This window comes from Maniola hyperantus, chromosome 21, assembly GCF_902806685.2.
Source record: "Maniola hyperantus chromosome 21, iAphHyp1.2, whole genome shotgun sequence".
Taxonomy (NCBI): domain Eukaryota; kingdom Metazoa; phylum Arthropoda; class Insecta; order Lepidoptera; family Nymphalidae; genus Maniola; species Maniola hyperantus.
In genome coordinates this window covers 3,558,409-3,581,746 of record NC_048556.1, presented here as the reverse complement: position 1 = coordinate 3,581,746, position 23,338 = coordinate 3,558,409, and the positions used below count along the sequence as shown (strand labels likewise).

The 23,338-nt window shown below is 36.1% G+C and overlaps 1 protein-coding gene across 2 annotated transcripts in view; it reads left to right on the top strand.

The window, feature by feature from the left end:
* trh (PAS domain-containing protein trachealess) overlaps positions 1–21,360 on the top strand; it is a 97,150-nt gene extending 75,790 nt beyond the window's left edge. The window contains exons 6-10 of one of the 2 annotated variants that reach the window (XM_069505894.1): positions 6,409–6,533; positions 9,906–10,099; positions 10,929–11,035; positions 17,577–17,724; positions 17,965–21,360. In XM_069505894.1, the coding sequence (XP_069361995.1) occupies positions 6,409–6,533; positions 9,906–10,099; positions 10,929–11,035; positions 17,577–17,724; positions 17,965–19,150 (1,760 nt within the window). In that variant the 3' untranslated portion in view covers positions 19,151–21,360. Of the gene's footprint in view, positions 1–6,408; positions 6,534–9,905; positions 10,100–10,925; positions 11,036–17,576; positions 17,725–17,964 lie in introns of both variants that reach the window. The other variant, XM_034979969.2, reaches the window with a different exon arrangement.
* Positions 21,361–23,338: the final 1,978 nt, after the last annotated feature.

Here is a 23,338-nt window from a genome sequence, read left to right as displayed (position 1 = left end):
TAATAAAAGAGCGGTAATTTATAAAATAGAGCGACTCTACCGTTAGCCAATCTACTTATAGCTGCATTTTCCCGCTAAAACGACCACTTACAAAAACACGCCCGACCTCACTGTTAAATTGAGAAAAAATTATACGAATTCAATTAAAGTTCCCTCATTTCGAAGGCTAATAGCCGAAAAGCTGGTGGGAAAAGAGGATGTACAAAAATAGCACCAACGGAACCTAGATCAGCCGAAAACCGTTTGGGTGGGTTGATTCACAAATTATGACTTTTAGTCACATACATATAAACAAAAAAAACTCCAATACCTACTGAATATATTCAGCTATCAATGGCAGTAAGTACCTACATGCCGAATGCATCAAACCCAATTCATCAAGGTCCGGGAAAAGTTTCATATTTTTCAGGGCCCGTGTCCTGTAGAGTTTCCAACCATATTAATTTCATCTTTTATCAAAATAAATATCTCCTCAAAATCTTCCACATACTCTTAGACCATAAAGCGCCTTTTCTGTAAACTTTACTGATCCCATAAGTTCATTGAATGGTCCAGCTATGAGTACAATGGCAATAAATTGTACACCAGATTGAAATTAGATTACGAAAACGTCACGGTGTGTTGCCACCTTATGAAACGGTCAATGGGGAGTCAGCGTCGACCTTTATGTCGTTGATTAATATTATATTTATATCGTTATGGGAAAGAATCGAATGGTTATTGGATTTGGTACGGAATCTAAGAATAAATGAAACCAAAATAAGTATTTTAATTTAGTTATCTACGTACAAGTAGGTACTTAGTACCTACCTTTTTTTATTCCATTACTGCATTCCAATTACACTGTGATCTCCAGACCAGTGATATTTAGAAACACAATGAACCAGAAGCTTAATTTTTAAAAAGCAAGGATTTGTGCGGTGCTAGTGCGTATTGCTTGCTTGGGGGCTGGCTATTCCTGCTTGTTTAACAGTGGTAGGGCGGACGGTGCATATCGCATGCTGCATGTTGCATCATACAGATTTGATCTGTTTTAGCGGATTATAGCAAATTAAGCTTCTGGTTCATTGTGTGTCATGGATTTCCGCAAAGCAACGCCTGCTTCTATACAATATTTAGAAATTATAAATTCCCAAATTGCTCCTGTCGGAAATCAAACCCAAGACCTCCCACTTAATATAAACCCACAGTGCTCACCACAGCGCCAGGGAGGTCGTCAAAACCCTCAAAACTTTGTATTTCGCTAAAGCTAGATGACTCCCGGAACTGCATCAGAGTGGAATTAGGTTTTTGAAAATCTCGTGGGAACTTTTTGATTTTCTGAGCTAAAAAGTCGTCTCCGGGGTGTAAGCGCTGTCTGTATCTTTTATCAAAATCGGTTAAGCTAATCGGCCTTGAAAAGGTAACAGATAGATGGACAGGGTGATAAGGGGGATAAAATACAGCGATAAAATATGGCGGCCTTAAAATAGCTCTTATGTTTGGCGGCAAGTTTATACTTATAACGACCAAACTTAATTCTGCCTGAAAACACATCTGGGTTACCTACTCTCAAGTCTGGGTCACGCGCTGAAGTTTCAAAAAGTGAATAATTTTTGTTAAACACATCGATATATTTAAATACTAGCTGATGCCCGCGACTTCGTACGCGTGGATTTAGGTTTTTAAAAATCCTGTGGGAACTCTTAAATTTTCCGGGATAAAAAGTAGCATATGTCCTTCCCCGGGTTGCAAGCTACCTCTGTACCAAATTTCGTCAAAATCGGTTGAACAGTTAAGCCGTGAAAAGCTAGCAGACAGACAGGCAGACAGACAGACACACTTTCGCATTTATAATATTAGCACAGCCTTGAAAACTGTGATATTAGTATGGATCTTGAATACTAAGCAGTACTAATTTGAAAGAGAGGTAGTGGTAGGTATTTTATATCTAACTTTCAAATTAAACTGTAAGCTTAACTAATTAAAAGTGAAGGTAGGCAAAAAATATTATAATTTCTCTAACAGCTGTCATTCTACGGTCCAGTGCTCACAGAATTACTATCTACGGAATGTAGTACGATTTCAATGTACATTTGGTTACAAAAAACTTTAATCAGTATTTTACGCATCTGTATTACTCATTTTGTATTTGTTTCAATAGAAATGGTTTATTTTATTATAATGTGACAAAAAAATTAAATTAGTTCACGTTTTTATGCGATCGAAAGTACCGCGAATTTCGCTGGAATAGGACAATTACATTTCTCGGTTTGTAACGCAATTTTGTACAGTAGTTTAGGTCTAGTTTACACATAGCGAGTGGATGAGACAGCGCACTGGACTGAATACTTAATGGTGATACTACGCATCCGAAACTGTTATTCTTTAATGAAACATGAAGATGAAGTTGTGTATCATCATCGTTAGGGACTACTGGTCATCGTCAGGGCTTGCTGGACGTAACTAGTTGTAATATTATTAAAATACTAGCTGATGCCCGTGACGTCGTCGGCGTGGATTTAGGTTTTTAAATCCTGTGGGAAATTTTTGGTTTTCCGGTATAAAAAGTAGCCTATGTGCTTCCCCGGGATGAAAGCTGTCTCTGTACCAAATTTCATCAAAATCGGTTGAACGGATGAGCCGTGAAAAGCTAGCAGACAGACAGACAAACAGACAGACAGACACACTTTTGCATTTATAATCTTAGGTTAGATAACATAGGTGCTCACATTTAGTTACTTTTTTATGACAAATTGTGAGCGGCCCCGCTTTTCCTTGTAACTCGCCAACAAACTGCACACAAGTTTGGCGAGAGTCACAAAATGTAAATATTCTGTATCTAATTTATTTATGAATAAATTAAAATTAAATTGTCAAAACTTGTGGCCGCCAGATTCAGCAGCACTTTTCTAATCGAAATTAGAGTAGCTGCCTCAGGGCAGTGAAACGTTTACTAAGTGAAAATCTTCGGCGAAGTAACTCGCTTAGTGTAAACTGGGCCTTATTGGTTTGATTCGAGACTATCACTTGCCTTGACTAGCCATTACTGGACGCTTTGACAAATGACAATACCACCTAACTGGTCTTAGATCACAGTTTAGTTTAATAATACTTACCTACTCATGTTGTCGAATCTAATTTAACTGTCGTAAGTATACATTTTTTTATTAATTTAAGCATGGGCTTTGACCATGATTTTTTGACATACCTATTACTAACAGGAGGTTAGCGTTATTGTCATTTTATTAAAGTTTGTAGGTACCAACTAGGATTAGGTAGTCAGTAAAAATATATTACCACAAAAATACAAAAAAAATTGCATAATCTTTTTTTGACTTATTGTACGATATTTTCAGAACAATTACAAATTCTTGCTAATTTTATTTTGACTCCTGAAATAAGGATCTATTCCATGAAATAACGAATTTAATAATTGAGAGCAAAGTCGTAAAAATGATAAAGCCATCTTACCTATTCAGAATTGGTTAAAAAGGCAGAGGTAGGTAAAAATTTAATCAAAATTAATTAAACCTGCCCACGAAGTAAACTGTCTAATAAAGTTTCTCAATCAGCCCAACTTTTTACCAGCGATAAAGGAATCAATCTTGACTACTAATGTGTACCCAACTTTTTTTTTCTGAAAAAATCAATCAAGGCTCTGGGTTGACAGTATTTGATTGTGTTTAGAATAGCGTGGTGAATGATGGACAGGTGATGTGCGTGAATAAAGTCATATTGTGCCGTGATGGGTTGGAATGGCTTCTGAAATCGTAGTTGATTTTGGACCACAGTTTTCTAAAGTTTTAGGTCAACTATTTCTATTTCTCTAATAGCTATCTAATAAAGAAGTAGGTACAAATAACTTGTCCCTATAATGGACATGTTGATTTTGGACTTGTAAAGTTTTAGGCCATTCGTTTTTGCTAAGTACCTATGAGTACTTAGGTACCTTTCACGATAAATCAAAAACTATTAGGTACGCATAAAAATAAATAAAAATCTGTTTTAGAATGTCTAGGTAAAGTCCTTTCATATGATACCCCACTTGGTATAGTTATCTTACTTTGAAAATTACTAATTGAAGTCATTGTAATTATTTGTTCATGAACACATTTTTTTTTTGTACCTAATGTAAACACAAATTCACGGTTTTCGGATTTATTCCTTTACTTGTGCTATAAGCCCTCAAATTTCAGGATTCTAGGTCAACGGTTACGCTACCGGTTTTCTTGACAGACACGACAGACGGACAGTCGGACAACGAAGTGATCGTATAGTGGTTCCTTTTTTCCTTTTGAGGTACGGAACCCTAAAAAAACCACCGCAACTCGGCTTTAATCCACTTTGCTGGTGTACGTCGTGCCTTAGGTTTAATGAATATTTTTTTAGCTACCAGATTATTGATAATAGCCAGGACGTGCATTCTGAGACAGAGGAAACGGAAATGCCAAGTTCGGACCTTCAAAGTCAGAAACCAACTATAAACGTCGACGGCTACTAAAGAGTTATAACGATTTCTTCTATTAGATACAGTTAAAATTAGTATCGATTCGCTACGCTACGTACCCGATACGTTTTTACTTCCAAATTAAAAGCGACGAATATTTATAGAGCTCATTTCTTTATCGATACAAAACTGCCTAAATTAGGCGGTAATAGCATAGCAAAAAACCCATTACAGTCACCGATACTTGGTGAATCATGATTTGCAAAATACGTTGTAGTTAGTCACCTGTGCTAAAAACTCGGAGTTTTCGGAGTTATTTACGTTTTAATTGAATAAGTAGGTACATCATTTGCCTTAATGGTAAAGCAAAATATCGTGAGGAAACTTGCATGCTTGAAAGTTTACTGTTTACCTTAATGATCTCAAAGATATGTAAAGTCTTACTAGATGGCATAAACAGTCGGTTCAGTACTGAGTCAACATACATATCACAAATTTCGTCACTGGCAGGAAGCGAGCCGTAGCTTTGTGGTCAGAGCGTCGGGCACGATCCCAGGAGACGCGGGTTCGATTCCTGCCGGTCCACAATTTTTGATATGTATATAAAATTGTTATTTCTTGTACTGTTAGGAGGTCCGCTTCGACAGTCTATTTTTTTTTTAAATCACAAAAAAATTTCCACTGAATTTAATTTGGGAATTTACACACGGAACTTAACGCGAACACTGTAGATTGGATGTTAACTAATGTAGGCTGATGTGGACTGTGGACTAACTCGCTGCCTCGCTGGTTGCTTGCTTCATATAAATTTGAAAAGCTGATGCAGCTAATTAGTATATATTAAAATAATTTATAACAGTGCGATGGTACGGAACCCTTAGTGTGCGAGTCCAACTAGCACTTGACCGGTATTTTGATCCAAGAAAAACTTTAAGAACCACTGACAAATTCACTTGGGATCATCAAAGAAATCAATTAGGCGCATCATTCTGTCTCCCAAATCCCAGCGTTGCACCACAAATCATTAATTAAATATCCGCTATAATCAGTCGAGCCATCACTTTGATTTTAATTGAAACATTTCACACCTGACACCGTGTAACGTGACCTTGTTGGTTTGTTTAGAAAATTAGATAATAACTTGTTACGCTAAATTTTGAGGGCAGTAGAAATTATGTAAAGTTTTTACGCTTGATGACAGCATCAAGCGTAAAAACTTTACATACTTTTTTCTTATTTCACGGAAATTATAACAATATGGCAAGAAGTTTTGCCGTGTTAGCCTTCTTGTATAAATTTATATGCTGCTAGATTGACACATTCTTCAGGATTTCATACCTATAAACTGATGTACTTATTTATTTTATAAATCTTAAAATAGTGTTCATAAAATATCTAAGTTTAAAAGAGAGCTGTCCACTTAGTTACCTACATGATTAATAAAATTGTAACTGATTATTTCATTACAATTTAATAATATTCTCCCAAATCTTTTAATCATCTCTAAGACTGTTAAATACATTTTAAATCTCCCTCCCTTTCACTCTTTTTTGTGCTACCTACCGAATAACAGGTAGAGGTTAACTATTAATCACAAAATGCATCTTCTGTATAGATACTTACCTACTTATCGACTAATCGAGGAGTACCTACGGGATATCAAATCTTAGATTTAACGTCTATAATTAGATGTTGGTAAGAATAACTAACCAATCGACGCCTCATAGCGAGCTTTTCGAGGCACGGAAAACACGAAAAGGCCAAATTGGACCGTCAAAATCCCACCCAACTGCTAACTTAGCTCTATGTTGCTTACCTAGAGCAATCTAATACTGTATGATAAAAAAGGTATGAAGGTCAGGGACCCATATAAAACATACAGTTTACATACAGTCAGAATATTTTAAAATTATAAAAAAAAATACGTGTAAGTTAAATTGTAGTCTAATCAACTTCATATCGTATTTCTTTGTTCGCAGTATCAGCACAAATGACGTTAGGAGCCAGCGGGGCATTATTCCGAGGGATGGACAGAGCGTTCTGCGTTCGGATGAAGAGCACCCTAACGAAGAGAGGCTGTCATTTCAAGTCATCAGGTTACAGGGTAAGGAAATCTCTTAACAAAGCGCTTTACTGAAGTTTTAGTACTGAAACGCAATCGAGTTCCAATAGGGAACGGTCTTGCAAAGACGTAGGGATACGGATCTGTAAAGCTTCACAGAATTAATCGGTCTGATGATATTAACTTATATGGAACTAATCAATAACTAATCCACGGAATTTTTATACTTGTCACGGCTTTTTGAACAGAGGAAGCTGATAAATCGTAAAATCGTATAATAGGTAGGGACTAAACCCATAGAAAATATTCATTACTTACCTTAAAGGAGATCATCTCTAAAAATATCTGAACGAAAATAGGTAATAATTACATTACGTAATTGAGTTTACTTAACACTTACTAAAACTTCAGTAAATCATCTGAAATTATAATATTAAACACTAATAAAGAAAAGAAAACTAGATATAAGCCCCTCAAATTGCTAAAGCGCGTGGCCGCCATTTTAGTGACTGAAGTTTCGAGCTGATGGTATATTTTTATTTCGGCTGACGTTAAATGACGTCGATGTTAATGAGACATGGTTCCAGCGAAATAGCAATTTGCGGGACTTATAGTAATATTTTGTCTTAACCTAAAATGTTAAAAATAGTAGGTAAATAATAAATACTTAGTTAAATCTGAAAATTTGTGGACATATACATAGCTCTTATTGATTTAGAATGAGAAGTAAATGTACGCTGAATTTTCATTTTCGATCTAGGTGGGAAGAGGCAAGGACGGTGAACCATCCAGTTACGGAGAGGGTGGTAATTGGCGGGTGGGTATCAGAATAGACAAGATTTGTGTATTTTATGTAATAATAGATATTTTGTAAATCTATATAATCTCCTAAATATATAAAAGGAAAAGGTGTCTGACTGACAGATCTATCAATGCACAGCTCAATCTACCGGACGGATCGGGCTGAAATTTGACATGCAGATAGCTATTATGACGTAGACACCAGCTAAGAAAGAATTTTTGAAAATTCAACTCCTACGGGGGTAAAATAGAGATTTGAAACTTATGTAGTCTACGTGGACGAAGTCACGGACATAAGCTAGTACTTATATTAGGTTTAAAATAGTGTCTTGATAGTAGGTACGATACATAAAATAGCACAGACGCTAAACAGCTAGGACATCCTAAATGACATTAGGGATAAGTTACAACCAGTTACATCCGATTTAAATCCGTCATCCATCCGTCAGACATACCAGCGATTATCTACGACATATTATGTCATAACCTCCCATGCAAAACAAAAAGGAACGTATTTTCACGGACTCGGATCGGATGTAGTGCGTAACCGCCCTTATCCTGGTGGATGTAACATAGGAAACTGCTACAAAAGGCTTATGAAAAATTCTAGTTATTTAGGAACTCTAGTAACATTAGAATATAGTAATTAGTAAGAAGATTTAAAACAATTTTGCCGCATATAGCAAGAATGTTAATGATATGTAATACCGTCTACCGAATTCGAAATTAAAGAATGCATTTAAAAAAACAAAAAATATTAGCCATGTTAAATGACTAATATTCCCCTTTCCTCTCCAACTAAGCGTCAAACTTGTGCTAGGAGTAGGTACGACAATAGTGCTTCGGGCGGGGTTTGAACCGTCGACCTTTCGGTTCGCAGTCCACTCCTTTACCCGTTGAGCTATTGAGGCTCTAAAAGGTAACGAAGTCAAGGTTTTATTGAAACAAGTTAATAAATATGATTGCACTGGTTCACATAAATACTCGAATTACCATTTTATTACTCCTAAATAAGTTCACGCGAGCTTTATCCTTCCTTAGATCACAAATATTATTGTTAGAATTATTGCGGAGCGTGGGGTGCCCCAGGGCGAATTGTGGGCCCATAATTTTTGCCTTAACTCGGTGTTAGAACATAAAATGTGATTATATCTCCAGCGACTTGCGAATAACGTACTAGGTGGGTAAAATTGTTCGTAATAGATTGTTTCCGGTGGTTATGCTCCTTTTATTTATCAACTTGGGAAGTTTATTATTCTTTTAAACGACGTCATTTCCCTCATTTTATTTGCCATATTTAGTACAACTAACGTGTGATTGTAGGTCTTTATTTCTTTGATTATTAGGTATTTATACTTACACAAAGCATTTTTCTTATCAAAAATCTAGCTTATCAAAAATTGTAATTTTTGATGGAACATAAGTATTTTAGCAAATCTTTTCCGGTTGAATTAATAAATAATTTTAAAGCCTTTGAGCCAATTTCTTTACAATACAATTTAATACGCTAGTATATTCAAAACCGCATAATAAATCTAGCGATTAACAATTCTAAAGTTAAGCCCATAATTCGTATTTATCTCAATCTAAATTGTTCATACAATTCGCAAATATCGACTAAGCAATTAGAGAAAATCGTTCCTAACCCTCTATATGGCTTTTGTGCCAAAGGCAAAGCGTTTATTGCGAAAATTTCAAATTAGTTCATCCTTCTCGATTTTAGAAGTTACCTGGGAATTTGTATACGTGACACCTTTACGGCTAGATTCTGAATCTTCTTTGAAAGTTTGTCGGTGTTGTAATCCACGTCTCGTATTAGGAGTTCGAGACAAAGTTTTAACAACTTTGTGCTACCTATTAACTTGTTTTATGTCAGAGGCAAGACTGTTTGTGGGTAAATTAATGTTTAATTAAGTAACATGTAAATACATGCGATAAATTTTTGTGATGAAGTACTGTGAGAAACATGCCATCAACTCCCGTGGTATACAAGAAAATAGTTCTGACGCGATGGTCATGAGTCGGGCATATTTTTAAGAAAGGAGGAAGGAAATTCAATGTAGGTCGAAGGAGACCTGGTCGACCCACGAGTACTTGGAGGAGGTCCATTGAGGCAGACCTTAAAATAGTAGGGTTCTCGTGGAACCATGTCAAGGCAGTGGCCAAAGACACAAGTGCTGCAGGTCTAAGTTCTACGAGATCATCATCTTAATTTTTTGCTAAATTTAAGCGTTGATTTTAAGACCTTATTTTAGAATAATAATTATTTATCGATGTTGCAGTTTCAAGAACTTGTTGAACATTTTCTGCCTAAAGGAAAATAAAAAACTTTTCTCTTACTTTTTACAATTGCATTAAAGCGTCTAGATATCGGTTTTCAGTCTTCTATAATTCGTTGTAATAAGCAGGCTTTATTTCATTAATTGTATTACTTTACAGGATGTGCATCTAAATTGGTGCAGGGAAGACATCTGCTACTTTCATTTCAGCGTCGACATTTTCAACGTCATCCCGAAAGTTTTCTTTTCATTCTAATACCATAACTTGTTTATTTATTTTGTACCACAAATTTTGCATGTTCTTTATTTTCACAGATGTTTCTATTCTTTTCAGGTAGTGCTAATGCTCTGTCGTCTACGGCCGCAGTACTCCTTCTCACACAGTCGCAAGACCCCGCCTGCTCTACTAGGAATGGTGGCTTTAGCGATAGCGTTACCTCCGCCATCGGTTCACGAGATAAGACTGGAATCTGACATGTTCGTCACGAGGATCAACTTCGACTTCCGAATAGCGCACTGCGAGCCCAGGTATCACAATTACATGATTTTTTTATTCTCCTCAAGATATATTTTTCTACTAGGTGATGCCCGCGACTTCGCCCGAGTGGATTATAAGGTGTTTAAAATCCCGTGGGAACAGTTTTATTTTTCGAGATAAAAAGTAGCCTATGTCCTTCCCCGGGATGTAAGGTAGGTAAAGGTAGTAAATTTCCTCAGAATCGGTTGAAAGGATGAGCCGCATTTATAATATTAGTATGGATTTTCTTAATAAACAGATTTTCAAACTCGTTTGTTTTGTATTACCCACTCCTAAAGTGCCTTGCCAGGGTAAACTAGAGTAAGGAAATTCTCGGAATTCTTTGATCCTGAATCGACGGTATGTCAAAATATTACGCTATAGTGATGTGGAAATCATACAGAAATAGGGCTACATTAGGGCTAGGTACCTGCTTTAAATTTACTAATATTTGACGCTTGCCAGTGACGTCGAGGCCTCCTCTACGTTTCGTTAGAAGTTCGTAGAACTGTCGTGAACTGTGGCATTGCTAAGTATTTGTTAGATAGGTAGATAGATTTAGTTGCTTGCTTCTTAATATTAAATTTGTCCAAATAGCTTTTACCATAACTTCTACAAGTTATTGCAATATCCAGAACTTAAAATATTATAACTATTGTCAGTTCAGGTTCTTTTCGAAAAAGAATATTAACATTTGGACACCTATAGCTAATTTATTTTCTTGCTTGAAATTAAATGAAATGAGCCAACACAGTACTTTATATCAATTTACATAAACTTCCTAATCAAATACTTACGTAGATCATAGGAGTTAATGGTTTTCTTCATATTTCTCAGCAGGGTATCAGAACTACTGGGGTACACAGCCGAGGAGCTTACAGGGAAAAATCTATACGCGCTCTGTCATGGAGAAGACGCGAACAAGCTTAGAAAATGTCACGTTGATCGTAAGTAAATACCCAACAACCCAACCCCATACCCAACATATTCCTGCGGAGTGATTCGCTAGCTCGATGTCTAACACCAAATGATAGCCACCGAGCTCATATTTGGCATTGGTTGGTTCTTCATTGCTGCTTCATTGCAGAGTGATATTTAAAATATTTTTTTCGTAGAAATTCTTCAATAAATTATTATTATTACAATGTCAGACACTGAGTTGGCGTATCAGTAGGCTGAAGCTATCAAGCGTTAAACAGAACTTGTTCACTAGTCAACATTCAATGTTAACTGTACGAAAAGGAGTAGAGCCTGTAGCGGATCTTTTTAAAAGTATAATTTATTGTACAAATTTGACATCATCAAACTTTCGCCGACTCACTAGTCAATACTGATCACGGGTCTCCTCTCAGAATGAGAATGGTTTGGCCATAGTCTACCACACTGGCCAAGGACAGATTAGTGAATTGACATGGGCATGTACTATAATGTATAGTAAAGCCGAATTCAGTGACGTGTTTGGATAATTTGAAAATTTCGCTGGCTCTTTACTTACCTGCTTCTGCTCTTCAATAGAACTACAGCCTTCCTTAAGGCCCGGATCCACTTAAGCGGAGCGGAGAGGAGATATGAACAGTACACCAATCCGATTTAAAAAAATGACGTGATAATTTTTCACGTCATCTATTTCGAGTCGATTGCACGCATCTCCTCTCCTCTCCGCTTAGCTGGATACCGGGCCTTATAATGCAATGTATGTAGGCATTTATTATAAACGTACCTGCCCACTTTATCCTATTATAAATTCCACCATCGTTCATTGGCGGAAATTCTAGCCGTATAATTCCCTAATTTTATTACCTAATATACTTTAATATACACTGTGATATTGCATACCATTTGAGCGTACAGTTGTAACCAAATTACCCGCTTTCTACCCAACACCCTGTGTTTTATGGTAATTCCAGCAATTGTTATTCAACAGCGGAATTGTCCACATTTGACCGGCATCTGTATATTGTGCATTTTAAATTCAAATTAATGGTCTCGTAAACCTATCAACGGTTGTAGTGAAAAAGTTACTAAATGACGTCGATGGGGCGTGATTCGCCTTAATCGGCGGCCATCTTGGTTTTGTCAGTTATGCAAGCCTAGTGTTTTGTATATTTCTGAGTGTGTAGGGGAAATTCTAGCCTTATGCCACTAGGTGGGGTCCCTTTTCCGGATACTCTAGATTCTAGATCCATCCTGATTTGAGCATCCAATTTTTTGAGTCTATTGACTCCTATGTGCATCTACACTCACGATCTCAGTCAGCGCTTTCTTGCTCCAAGGACGATAATGTGGAAGCATTTGTAACTTTGTGGTTTCTGTACTAAGTACATCATACTCGTGCATGCCCTATCTACCATTACGGGTAAAAGCCCTGGTTATTAAATAACAAAGATTTTCAGTGGCAACCAAAGCATAAACTTTTTAAATCAAAGTTTTATTTTGTAAAACTTAGTTCTAGTAAAACTGTTAAGTCCTTCTTCGACTTAGCCTTATGTCATTTGGTGGCGTCCCCTTTCTAGATTCTATATCTATCCTGATTTGAGCATCCAATTTTTTGAGTCGATTGACTCCTATGTGCATCTACACTCACGATGTCCAGTCAGCGCTTTCTTGCTCCAAGGACGATAATGTGGTGGCATTTGTAACTTTGTGGTTTCTGTATTAAGTACCTACATTATGGGTAAAAGCCCTGCTTGTTGAATAACAAAGATTTTCAGTGGCAACCAAAGCATAAACTTTTTCAAATCAAAGTTTTATTTTGAGCTTTCCTTAGTTATCCATTTCTTCTTCCTTCTTAATAATTTCTTGCTTTTTCCCGTTGAGAATTTTAAACGTGTTTTGTCTATCATTACCACTTATTTCGATATTTGTTTATCTATTTTCTTTTGTTGCAATTCGTGCCTTGGATCTTTCTTTGTTCAGATAAATATTTAGGTAAGTACCTACTTATTATAGTTTCAAAATCTAAGTCAAAATTAGATTTTCGAGTTCATAGATTTCCAAGTACTAGAACTAATTCATAATTTAGAGAGCATTAACTAATGCAATTCTTATTTATTGGTTTAGATAAATGCGCTAAATGAGACAAACAATTTTAAAAAAACAACAATGGATTTCAATAATTGTGAAATAAGCATTATTGTAGTATAATCTAAAAGAATTCAGTAAATACTCGTAAATAAGCGATTTATTAGGAACAATAACGCCTTTCAGCAAATTCTATTGTTATATCCTCCACGCTGATTTAGGAAATCTTGAAGAATTACTTAGTTTTATGATCTGCTCTATCGATTACTTTTACAGCAAAAATATAAGCGAGCATAATTGCACACTTCTTAATCAATATCTACTTATAGACAATCCATAACGGATAGCATGGCTTTAGTTAGTTTAATTTTTTTGCATGACGAGAAAACTAAACTTTTGTAGAATTTCCCCATTTTTGAAATTAGAAACCTTGTAAGGACTTTTTTTTTGTCATCTTCATCATTTCAGTCTGTTGACATACACTCCTGGATACAGGCCAATGAGCGCCATATACTCTGTAACCAGCCTTCCTCATCCAGCCACTTCTCGCTACCATTTCGTCGGTCCGTCTTGCTGGGGAAATTTTTATAATGCATTTTCTAAATTTTAATTTGGTTCACTATGATTCCTTGAACTTAATGATGCTTTCACAAGGCAAAACAATAAATGTATGTAGATGTATGAGACAGTTGGTTATTTAAATTGCAGAATGTCTCGCATCATAAACCCAACGTAGATGACTAAGTATCCTCAGAATCAAACACATAAAAGACAAATGTCTATTTTATTTTATGTCGCTACCAAGAAGGCTTCAAAGGCATTACGGGCCGACATTTCCCACGTCTAAGCCAGGGAAAAGGAAACGAAATGATGCTACGGAATTATTATTCAAATCACAAACGGTACGGCGCTAGGCCTAAATTGTATTCAGACGGATGCGTGGAAAAATAATGATATCACGCACACAGACTAACTGAGATGGCTTTATTTGGTTCCATTTTTTCCATTGCTATGTCGGCACATACCTAAGGATTTACGTACAGCACATTAAGATGAATTCTGCTATACGTTCCAAAACGCGAGTAGCTGACGTAGGCATTGCAGCCACTTTACTCAAATGGGTCATGGGAGCCGTATGCCAGGAAACTTATGAGCAAAATCTGCTTCTTTCTGGACTTCCCGGAATCATCAACGCCAGCGTGGTAGGCCGAGGCGACGTTGGTGTGATGAATTAGATAAGTTTACGGCTACGTGGCCTGAAGCGGCACAGAATCGGGAATGGTGAAAGGATCGCAGGGAGGCCTTTGCCCAGACGTGGGACAGTGCAGGCTGATTTAGATTAGATTAGATATTAAGAGGACTTTTCTATTGAAAATATTACCTACAGTAAAACTAGTTTAATCTAATTACTGTCAAGTGTGCCAAGAATACTAGCTGCAGCTCTACATCTGACTGGCAGGCTGATATTTCGCGCAAGATCTGAGCTAGCTCTTCTGTCCTAGATGGAAATAACCACAGTGAATTAAAATATAGATATTTTAGATTCCATGGCCCTAGCTATTCTGAGCAATATTTAGATTATAAAATTTTGACGACTAGTCTATCGAAAGAGCTAAAGATTGATAATTTTGAGGGTGGTTTTAAATTCCGCATCAATATGATCTTATATATTTATGTCACATCATGTTTTTCACACATATCACATTGTTCACATGTTCATGTCACACAAATTGGAGTAAATGTAATTGTTCTTACATTTATTTTCGACTACAAGAATAGCTTGAAGCGGGCATTGGAGAATTCAGTTTAACCGTATTACTCAAAACAATGGATTTTTACGCAATGTCCTGCTTGGTCATCGTTGTTTTCCACATTAGTCATTATAATCGATTATCCTTATCGATTGACATAAACGATTGTTTTCGTCGATTCCACCCATGACCCAATAAGAGTGAAATCCATCGGATGGCGTAACCCCACTTTGTATTCAATGTGTGCGAATAGAAATTCATGTCAAGACGACTTCAAGGTAGGAGGAAAATTTACAACTAACTTCTTCGAAACTGGACAGTCTATTTTATCGATTTCCATAAGGTTTGCCTCCATTTTATTTATATTGATTTTTCATTGTCGATCAGATTCTTGATCGTGGTCCAATTTGATTATCCCAATGTACCTACCTACACCCAATTTAAAATGTAGGTCCAATTTGTTTCAGTTGCTTATTTTTTCGGAAACTTAATAGTCAGCTTTGCAATATAATATTTCTAGGTTTTTATTTATATATAGATTCACCATCAACCTCTCGCCGGCTCCCTGTTGAGTACGGGTCTCCTCTCAGAATGTAAAGGGTTTGGTTATACTCCACCACGCTGACCAAGTGTGAATTGGCAGACTATAGGTTATATGACTTATATAGGTTAGGAGGTAAATGTTATCTTCACTGGTGTCACCATAATATTATACGAGTGTCTGTCCATTGTCCGGAAAGGGTTGTTCGATGTATAGCTGCCATAATATGATTTAGCGAGTAGTGCCAAGAAAAACAACGAGAAAATGTGCAAGGTTGATGTTGTTCCTTTTACTTGAGCCAAACTGCCTTTAAAGTGACTTCGCTCAGTTTTGAATTGCATTCTTCCTTTGCTTTCGCCTTTCGACAATTCATAAACAATTCGTCGTTCGGTCTTCGACTTTCAAAGATTTTCTTGGAATTTTGGATCTTTAATCAATATGTGGGGCAGTTTCTTTATCGTAACGTAACCAGTAGGTAGGTATGCTTTAACGGTGAAGAGAAACATCGTGAGGAATCCTGCATGCCTAAGAGCTCTGCATAATATTCTCAAAGATGTGTTAAGTTTGTCAATTCTCACTTGGCCAACGCCGTGGTGAACCTAAACCATTATCATTCTAAGAGGAGACCCATTCTTAGTAGTGGCCTGGAGATGGGTTGAGATGATGATGATTACGGATTAGTATGCTAATTTATAACTACTTATCTACGTCATCAAGCTCCTTAGTGGAGTTATAAAAAGGCATAACCTCAAATATGCAATCAATACAATTTACCACAACAATAAGTTACTATTAGCAAATGACGCCTAACTTATGGCTCGATGCCATACGCATTGTAAATTAATAATGGCAACAATAAAACAATAAAATAACAAAACCAAAAAGCGGGATTGTCTTAATGATTCACGTACACAATACACATGTCGAACACTTTGTATTTTGTATGTATGGAATGTACAATGTGATGCATCTATCTAAAATAATAAACTAACAGAACTTTACACATACAAAACAAACAATATCACATAAAAAATAGTCTCAAAACAAGAAATGTTATCAATCTACAAGAACCCCAAAAGCTAGTAATTAGAATTTACGATAATTTATTGTAAATAAAGATTTATAATTAAAAACCAACAACGTTAAAGCAAAAAAAATTAACATAGTAGATACGTGCCAGAAAAATTCTGGATATCTGAGATCTTTTAAAAGTTTGGGAAAGTAATTAGAATTAAGTAATTGAATGAAATTGAGACGATGATCTTTCAGTATTTTCGGAGAAAAAAAAAATGAAAATTTCGAAGAAAAAGATAAGATTGAAGAAACAGTAAAATTTAAACGCTTTGATACGAAAGTATTTTCCTTGGTTTTTGAATACAGAATCAATGGACTGGAATGTCTCAGCGTATACGCATTCGTAGCCATTGTTTCGCACAATTTGAATATTATGATCGTCATCGATGCGATTTAAGTCACTAATTCAAGGTCGTGATTATGAATATCCCCGTCCTGATTCAGTTGTAATAAATATAATTATGGCAGTTGAATTACATGATTAATCGCTATTATTTCTTTCAATTGTATATTATGGTTAGGACCTTTAAGTTCGTCCTTTTGTTTTCCTATTGTTGCGTTTATTATCATTTGTATCATATTATCAAAGATCTAAAGTATTTTCTGGTCTTTAAGCTTTCTGGGTATTTTTTAATGTTTTTGCTTAATATTTTAATGAAAACTGCTTGTACTATCTGCATCATTTATCGTTATTACTTCTTTTAAATTACTTTTCGTTCGTGCCTTTTGTAGATAAGGCTTTTTAGGTTCGTTTGTTTCATGAGTTTGATTTGTAGTAACGATAATGCAATCTTAAAGTCCTTTTTTATTAAGGGATTTATTAATATTCTTACTTATTCTGCAAAAAAATTAATTACTTATTCGAATTTCCTTTTGTGATAAGAACTTTGTTAGTTCGTGTTTTTGATCTATCAGTTTCAACTACGAGCAATCATTAAAATTAAAATTTTAATTAAAAACTTAAAACTTCTATGATATTATTTTCACCAAGTTTCAAATTTCGACGGAGAAAAATAAACTTCCTCTAGAAAAAAGAACTTACCATCTCAAAAAAGATTTTTAAAACAAAATGAAGACATCTATATTTGCTTCTCTTTCCAGTGATGAACAAAGGACAAGTGCTGACACATTACTACAGGCTGATGAACAAGCTGGGCGGGTACACCTGGATGCAGACCTGTGCAACCGTCGTCTGCTCCTCCAAGAATGCCGAAGAGCAGAACATTATTTGCGTCAATTATGTTATTAGGTATTATATTCTCCAAGTTTCTATTTACCGTTACACAAACGCAATTTATTTTCATTTGAGGATCATGCACAATTTATTCACAATTGATATTCTTCCAATTGAAATTCCCAATATCTAAGTGTAATTCTCAATCATTTATGAAGTCATTGTTAATAGGAATATCGATATTTAGAGGAGTAAACTTTTGAATGTATAAGTTTCACAAAAACTTCATTGCTAATTGCCTATTTCTCCTTTCAGTGGCCGGGAATACCCAAACACAGTGATGGACTGTTGCCAATTAGAAGAAAGTTTACAAGGTGTGAAGCGGGAAGAAGCTGCAGGGGATCCAGAAAACGGTCCACCTGATGCGGACACGCCCGGAGCACCCCCGCCTCCTCCACGTCACACCGCAGAAAGAACTGAAGCCCCAACAAATACTGACTCAGCGTCAACCGCACCCCCTACTTCAGAAGTCCCTCATCTGACAAGACTCAACGATGCCCAACCTTTATCACTACACACAACCCAAGAAAGAACCTCTCCAATGCCAGCCAGAAGAATGAAGAAACGAAAACATACCACAGATTGCGAGGAAGACCCAGAAAGAGACGAAGAAAGACGAAAGAGCACGTCAAACCCAGCTGCAACTATATCCACCGAACGAGACATGTCCAAAACAAACTTGGCGATTCCAGAAACATCTGACGCAACATCCGTAAGAGACTTAGAAAACGCTATGTCCAAACATTTGCCGTCACTAGATGGGAAGGAGATTTCTCATCGGCCTACAGATTTTTCTACAGATGCGTTACTAAAACAGCAGCAACAGAAATCTACTATTCAATGGATAGGGACGCAGAACCACCACTTGAATCATTTGAATCGTCAAATCCCTGTTACTCATTCTTCGACGCCCGCTTCGGCGTTATTGAGGCAATTGTATGCGAGTCGAGAAAGTGTTATCAGATTAGGAGATGGCAGAACAGGAGGCTATTACTCCAGTGACGGTCAATCGGGACCTTTGCCGACGCCTCCCGGTAGCGAAGGCTCAGGTTATGGAGAACAATTAGGTCACAAAGGTACGGATATTAGTTCTTTGCCATACGGACCTTATGCGGACTATCATCCGGCAATGACGCCTCCAGGATCTGTGTCTCCTAGAGATAAACAGCAATACCCTTTGCCGTACGATAATAGTGCTTATTCGGAAGCAATAAGGCATTCTTATTTAGAGTCCTCGTTCCCACTGAAACCTCAGGCTTACTCAGCCGTGCCCGGTGCTTTGGACTACGCATCATCGATAGACCAGTCCCAGTTCTTCCATCCACCTACGTCATTCCATCTCTATCATCCGCAAGCGCATGCTACTCATCCGTCTCACTCGCACCAATCAATGGATAAGTCAGCTCCACCGAATACTAATTGGTATTCGACCAGCTCATAGCCGTACTCGTGGTAGTGACGAAATTTGGAAATCTCCGAAGGAAATTTCCTTGTAGGTTTCAATTGTTTTTTTTAACGTTTGTTTTTCATTAATTGTTAATACTGTTTTGCTGGAAGGTTGTTTCACACTTCTCAGACCATTTTTAAAGTTATATCATTGAAGTATGAGAATTTGGCATTGAATAAAAAATATGTTCTTTATATTAGTTTGGGTAGTAGTTTCGTTTGTGTTAATATTTGTGAATAATACAAATTAACATAATATAAAAAAGACTATAACCGAATACTCAGGAAGGGCCAACATGTTAGTTTTTCTTTTTTTACAATTATGTGCCAAAAATATAAGAAATGTGGCATACAAAAATTATAGGATTTTAATTAGAATTTAAAATACTATGACATTATTTATAAGTAATAATAATTTCTTGAATCTTTTTATACGGTGTGCTTAAATAATTCAAAATGGCGGTACACAAGCTAAAATCAGAAGCCAATAGGTAAAACAGTATTTGTCGTTATAGTGTTACGTGGCAGAAATCACAAAGTTAAAAATGTTATTTATAATCTGTCTACCTACATCGTTCTTTTTTTTACGAAATGGCGATATATGTATAATATCTACAATGTATTCAAAATGGCGATACATTAGCCTAACCAGTATTTTGTCCTTAGTGATATATATATTATAGCGGATTATTTTACCCGCTAAGCTGTATCTGCAGGACGGTTATTTCGACAGCCATCGATGAGACAAAACTTACTATAAGAGATAGGTAGAGATATTTGGTTTAAAGAAACATGGTATCGATTTGATTATGACAAAAAAAACTACTAGCATCTATGCGTTGTCAACTATAAAAAGAAAACAAACTTTGATAGTCAAATAAAACCAATGGGGATGCCGTCAATCAAGGATACGACATACGGCGTTTGAATAGAATTATGACGTTATTAATGTGAAACTTCCAGAAGACTAAATAAATAGGCATATCTAGCACATCAACAGACTTATTTTACTCAAGACGACACGATGATAGCACTAAGCACATGACTTGGTTCTTAATTTTTAGTTTATTTTATTTACACCTAGTCGGGTTACGGTTTTTTAATTTTTTTCTATTTTTCCGTAGTCGGGTTACAGCTTTTAAAACTTTTCTTTTGTTTTCATTAAAATCGACGCTATGTTTCCTGACCAAATAGCTCTACCTCTAATAATAACTGCTCGGCTGGAGAAAGAACATTCTGTATAGCTTATTGCATATCATTTTAACGTTTTATATTATAGTAGGCTTCAGTGTAAATTATTGTACAATAGTTAGACAACTATAATAATTATTTAGGTTTAGATTTGACTCCTGTACATTATTGATGATAAGTATTGTATAATACTATTTTATTTTTAGAAATAGGATTTCGTGTAAATATATCGTTTAGCTATGGTATAGATTTTTTTTGTTTTTTGGCAACGCTCAAAGACTTTTGTTAAATATAATATACTTAATTATTGATTTATAGGAAATAAGTAGTTCTTTTTTAATAATAATACTGTGAACAGCGAACCTAAATAAGATTTTGCAGGTATGGACCACAATGCCATTGGTATACAAAAAGTCGTGTCTTTCGAGTTTCTTATAGGAAATTCATCAGGCATCCCTAGAGTTGAATTTTGAAACTTTAAATCCTGAAAATGTCAGCTTTCTAGCATCATCCAGACCGAAGCTATGACTGCTCGAAAATACGACGAAACGCTTCGAGAAAAGGTACGTAGTGCCCCGTCCTTTAGTTTGGCTCGTCTTGGCGGGAGCACTGCCGTGCCCCCTGATATCTACGTGAGCCTGTCTTTACAATTTAAATTGCATTGGCTCAAATGATACTAATATTTTATTAAATTTAAAGCCCCGCATAGACGATGGAGTTATTTGTATACTGTCCCTCGTCTGCACGGGGCCTAAATAACTACTATGACAGTACAGTTATACAAATGCCATTTACCACAGGGTTATTCCCGTTGAGTCACACCCCCGTGTGTAACACTGTGACACAAGGTGCCTAAAATTTCAAAACATTCCCGTTGAGTAACACTGTTACACAACGGGAATTAATTTGAACTTGTTGGCACCTTGTGTCACACCTACATAAATACATATTATTGCGCGTGTATCAAGTATCAACTGATTGTGCACTTTTCCGGGATGTTATTTATTTATAAATACAAGATGGCGGACATGATTTTTTTTTACAAAAAATTGACATGGGTGTCGTTTTTAGGGTTTTCGAGGGTGCTGAATTTGATGATGACATTTATTCTGAAATCCAAGATGGCGGACATGATTTTTTTTACAAAAAATTGACATGGGTGTCGTTTTTAGGGTTTTCGAGGGTGCTGAATTTGATGATGACATTTATTCTGAAATCCAAGATGGCGGACATGATTTTTTTTACAAAAAATTGACATGGGTGTCTATTTCAGGGTTTTAGAGGGTGCTGAATTTGATGATGACATTTATTCTGAAATCCAAGATGGCGGACATGATTTTTTTTACAAAAATTGACAGGGGGGTCGTTTTCAGGGTTTTCGAGGGTGCTTAATTTGATGATGACATTTATTCTGAAATCCAAGATGGCGGACATGATTTTTTTTACAAAAAATTGACATGGGTGTCGTTTTCAGGGTTTTAGAGGGTGCTGAATTTGATGATGACATTTATTCTGAAATCCAAGATGGCGGACATATTTTTTTTTTACAAAAAATTGACATGGGTGTCGTTTTCAGGGTTTTCTAGGGTGCTGAATTTGATGATGACATTTATTCTGAAATCCAAGATGGCCGACATGGATTTTTTTCCAAAAAATTGACAGGGGTGTCGTTTTCAGGGTTTTCGAGGGTGCTGAATTGGATGATGACATTTATTTTGAAATCCAAGATGGCCGACATGGATTTTTTACAAAAAATAGACATGGGTAGCGTTTTCAGGGTTTTCGAGGGTGCTGAATTTGATGATGACATTTATTCTGAAATCCAAGATGGCGGACATGATTTTTTTTACAAAAAATAGACATGGGTGTCGTTTTCAGGGTTTTCGAGGGTGCTGAATTTGATGATGACATTTATTTTCAAATCCAAGATGGCCGACATGGATTTTTTACAAAAAATATACATGGGTGTCGTTTTCAGGGTTTTCGAGGGTGCTGAATTTGATGGTGACATTTATTTTGAAATCCAAGATGGCCGACATGGATTTTTAAAAAAATTTACATGGGTGTCGTTTTAGGGTTTTAGAGGGTGCTGAATTTGATGGTGACATTTATTTTGAAATCCAAGATGGCCGACATGGATTTTTAAAAAAATTTACATGGGTGTCGTTTTCAGGGTTTTCGAGGGTGCTGAATTTGATGGTGACATTTATTTTGAAATCCAAGATGGCCGACATGGATTTTTAAAAAAATTGACATGGGTGTCGTTTTAGGGTTTTTGAGGGTGCTGAATTTGATGATGACATTTATTTTGAAATCCAAGATGGCTGACATGGATTTTTTTACAAAAAATAGACATGGGTGTCGTTTACAGGGTTTTCGTGGGTGCAGAATTTGATGATGACATTTATTTTTAAATTCAAGATGGCCGACATGAATTTTTTACAAAAAATTGACATGGGTGTCGTTTTCAGGGTTTTCGAGCAAGCTGAATTTAATGATGACATTTGTTTTGAAATCCAAGATGGCCGATAGATTTTTACAAAAAATAGACATGGGAGATTTTTGTAAAAAATCCATTTTGGCCATCTTGGATTTAAAATTAAATGTCATCATCCAATTCAGCACCCTCGAAAACCTGAAAACGACACCCATGTCTATTTTTTGTAAAAAATCTATGTTGGCCATCTTGGATTTCAAAATAAATGTCACCATCAAATTCAACACCCTCGAAAACCCTGAAAACGACACCCATGTCTATTTTTGTAAGAAATCCATTGTGGCCATCTTGGATTTGAAAATAAATGGTTCATCAAATTCAGCACGCTCAAAAACCCTGAAAACGACACCCATGTCTATTTTTTGTAAAAAATCCATGTGGGCCATGTTGGATTTCAAAATAAATGTCATCATCAAATTCAGCACCCTCGAAAACCCTGAAAACGACACCCATGTCTATTTTTTGTAAAAAATCCATGTCCGGCTATCTTGGATT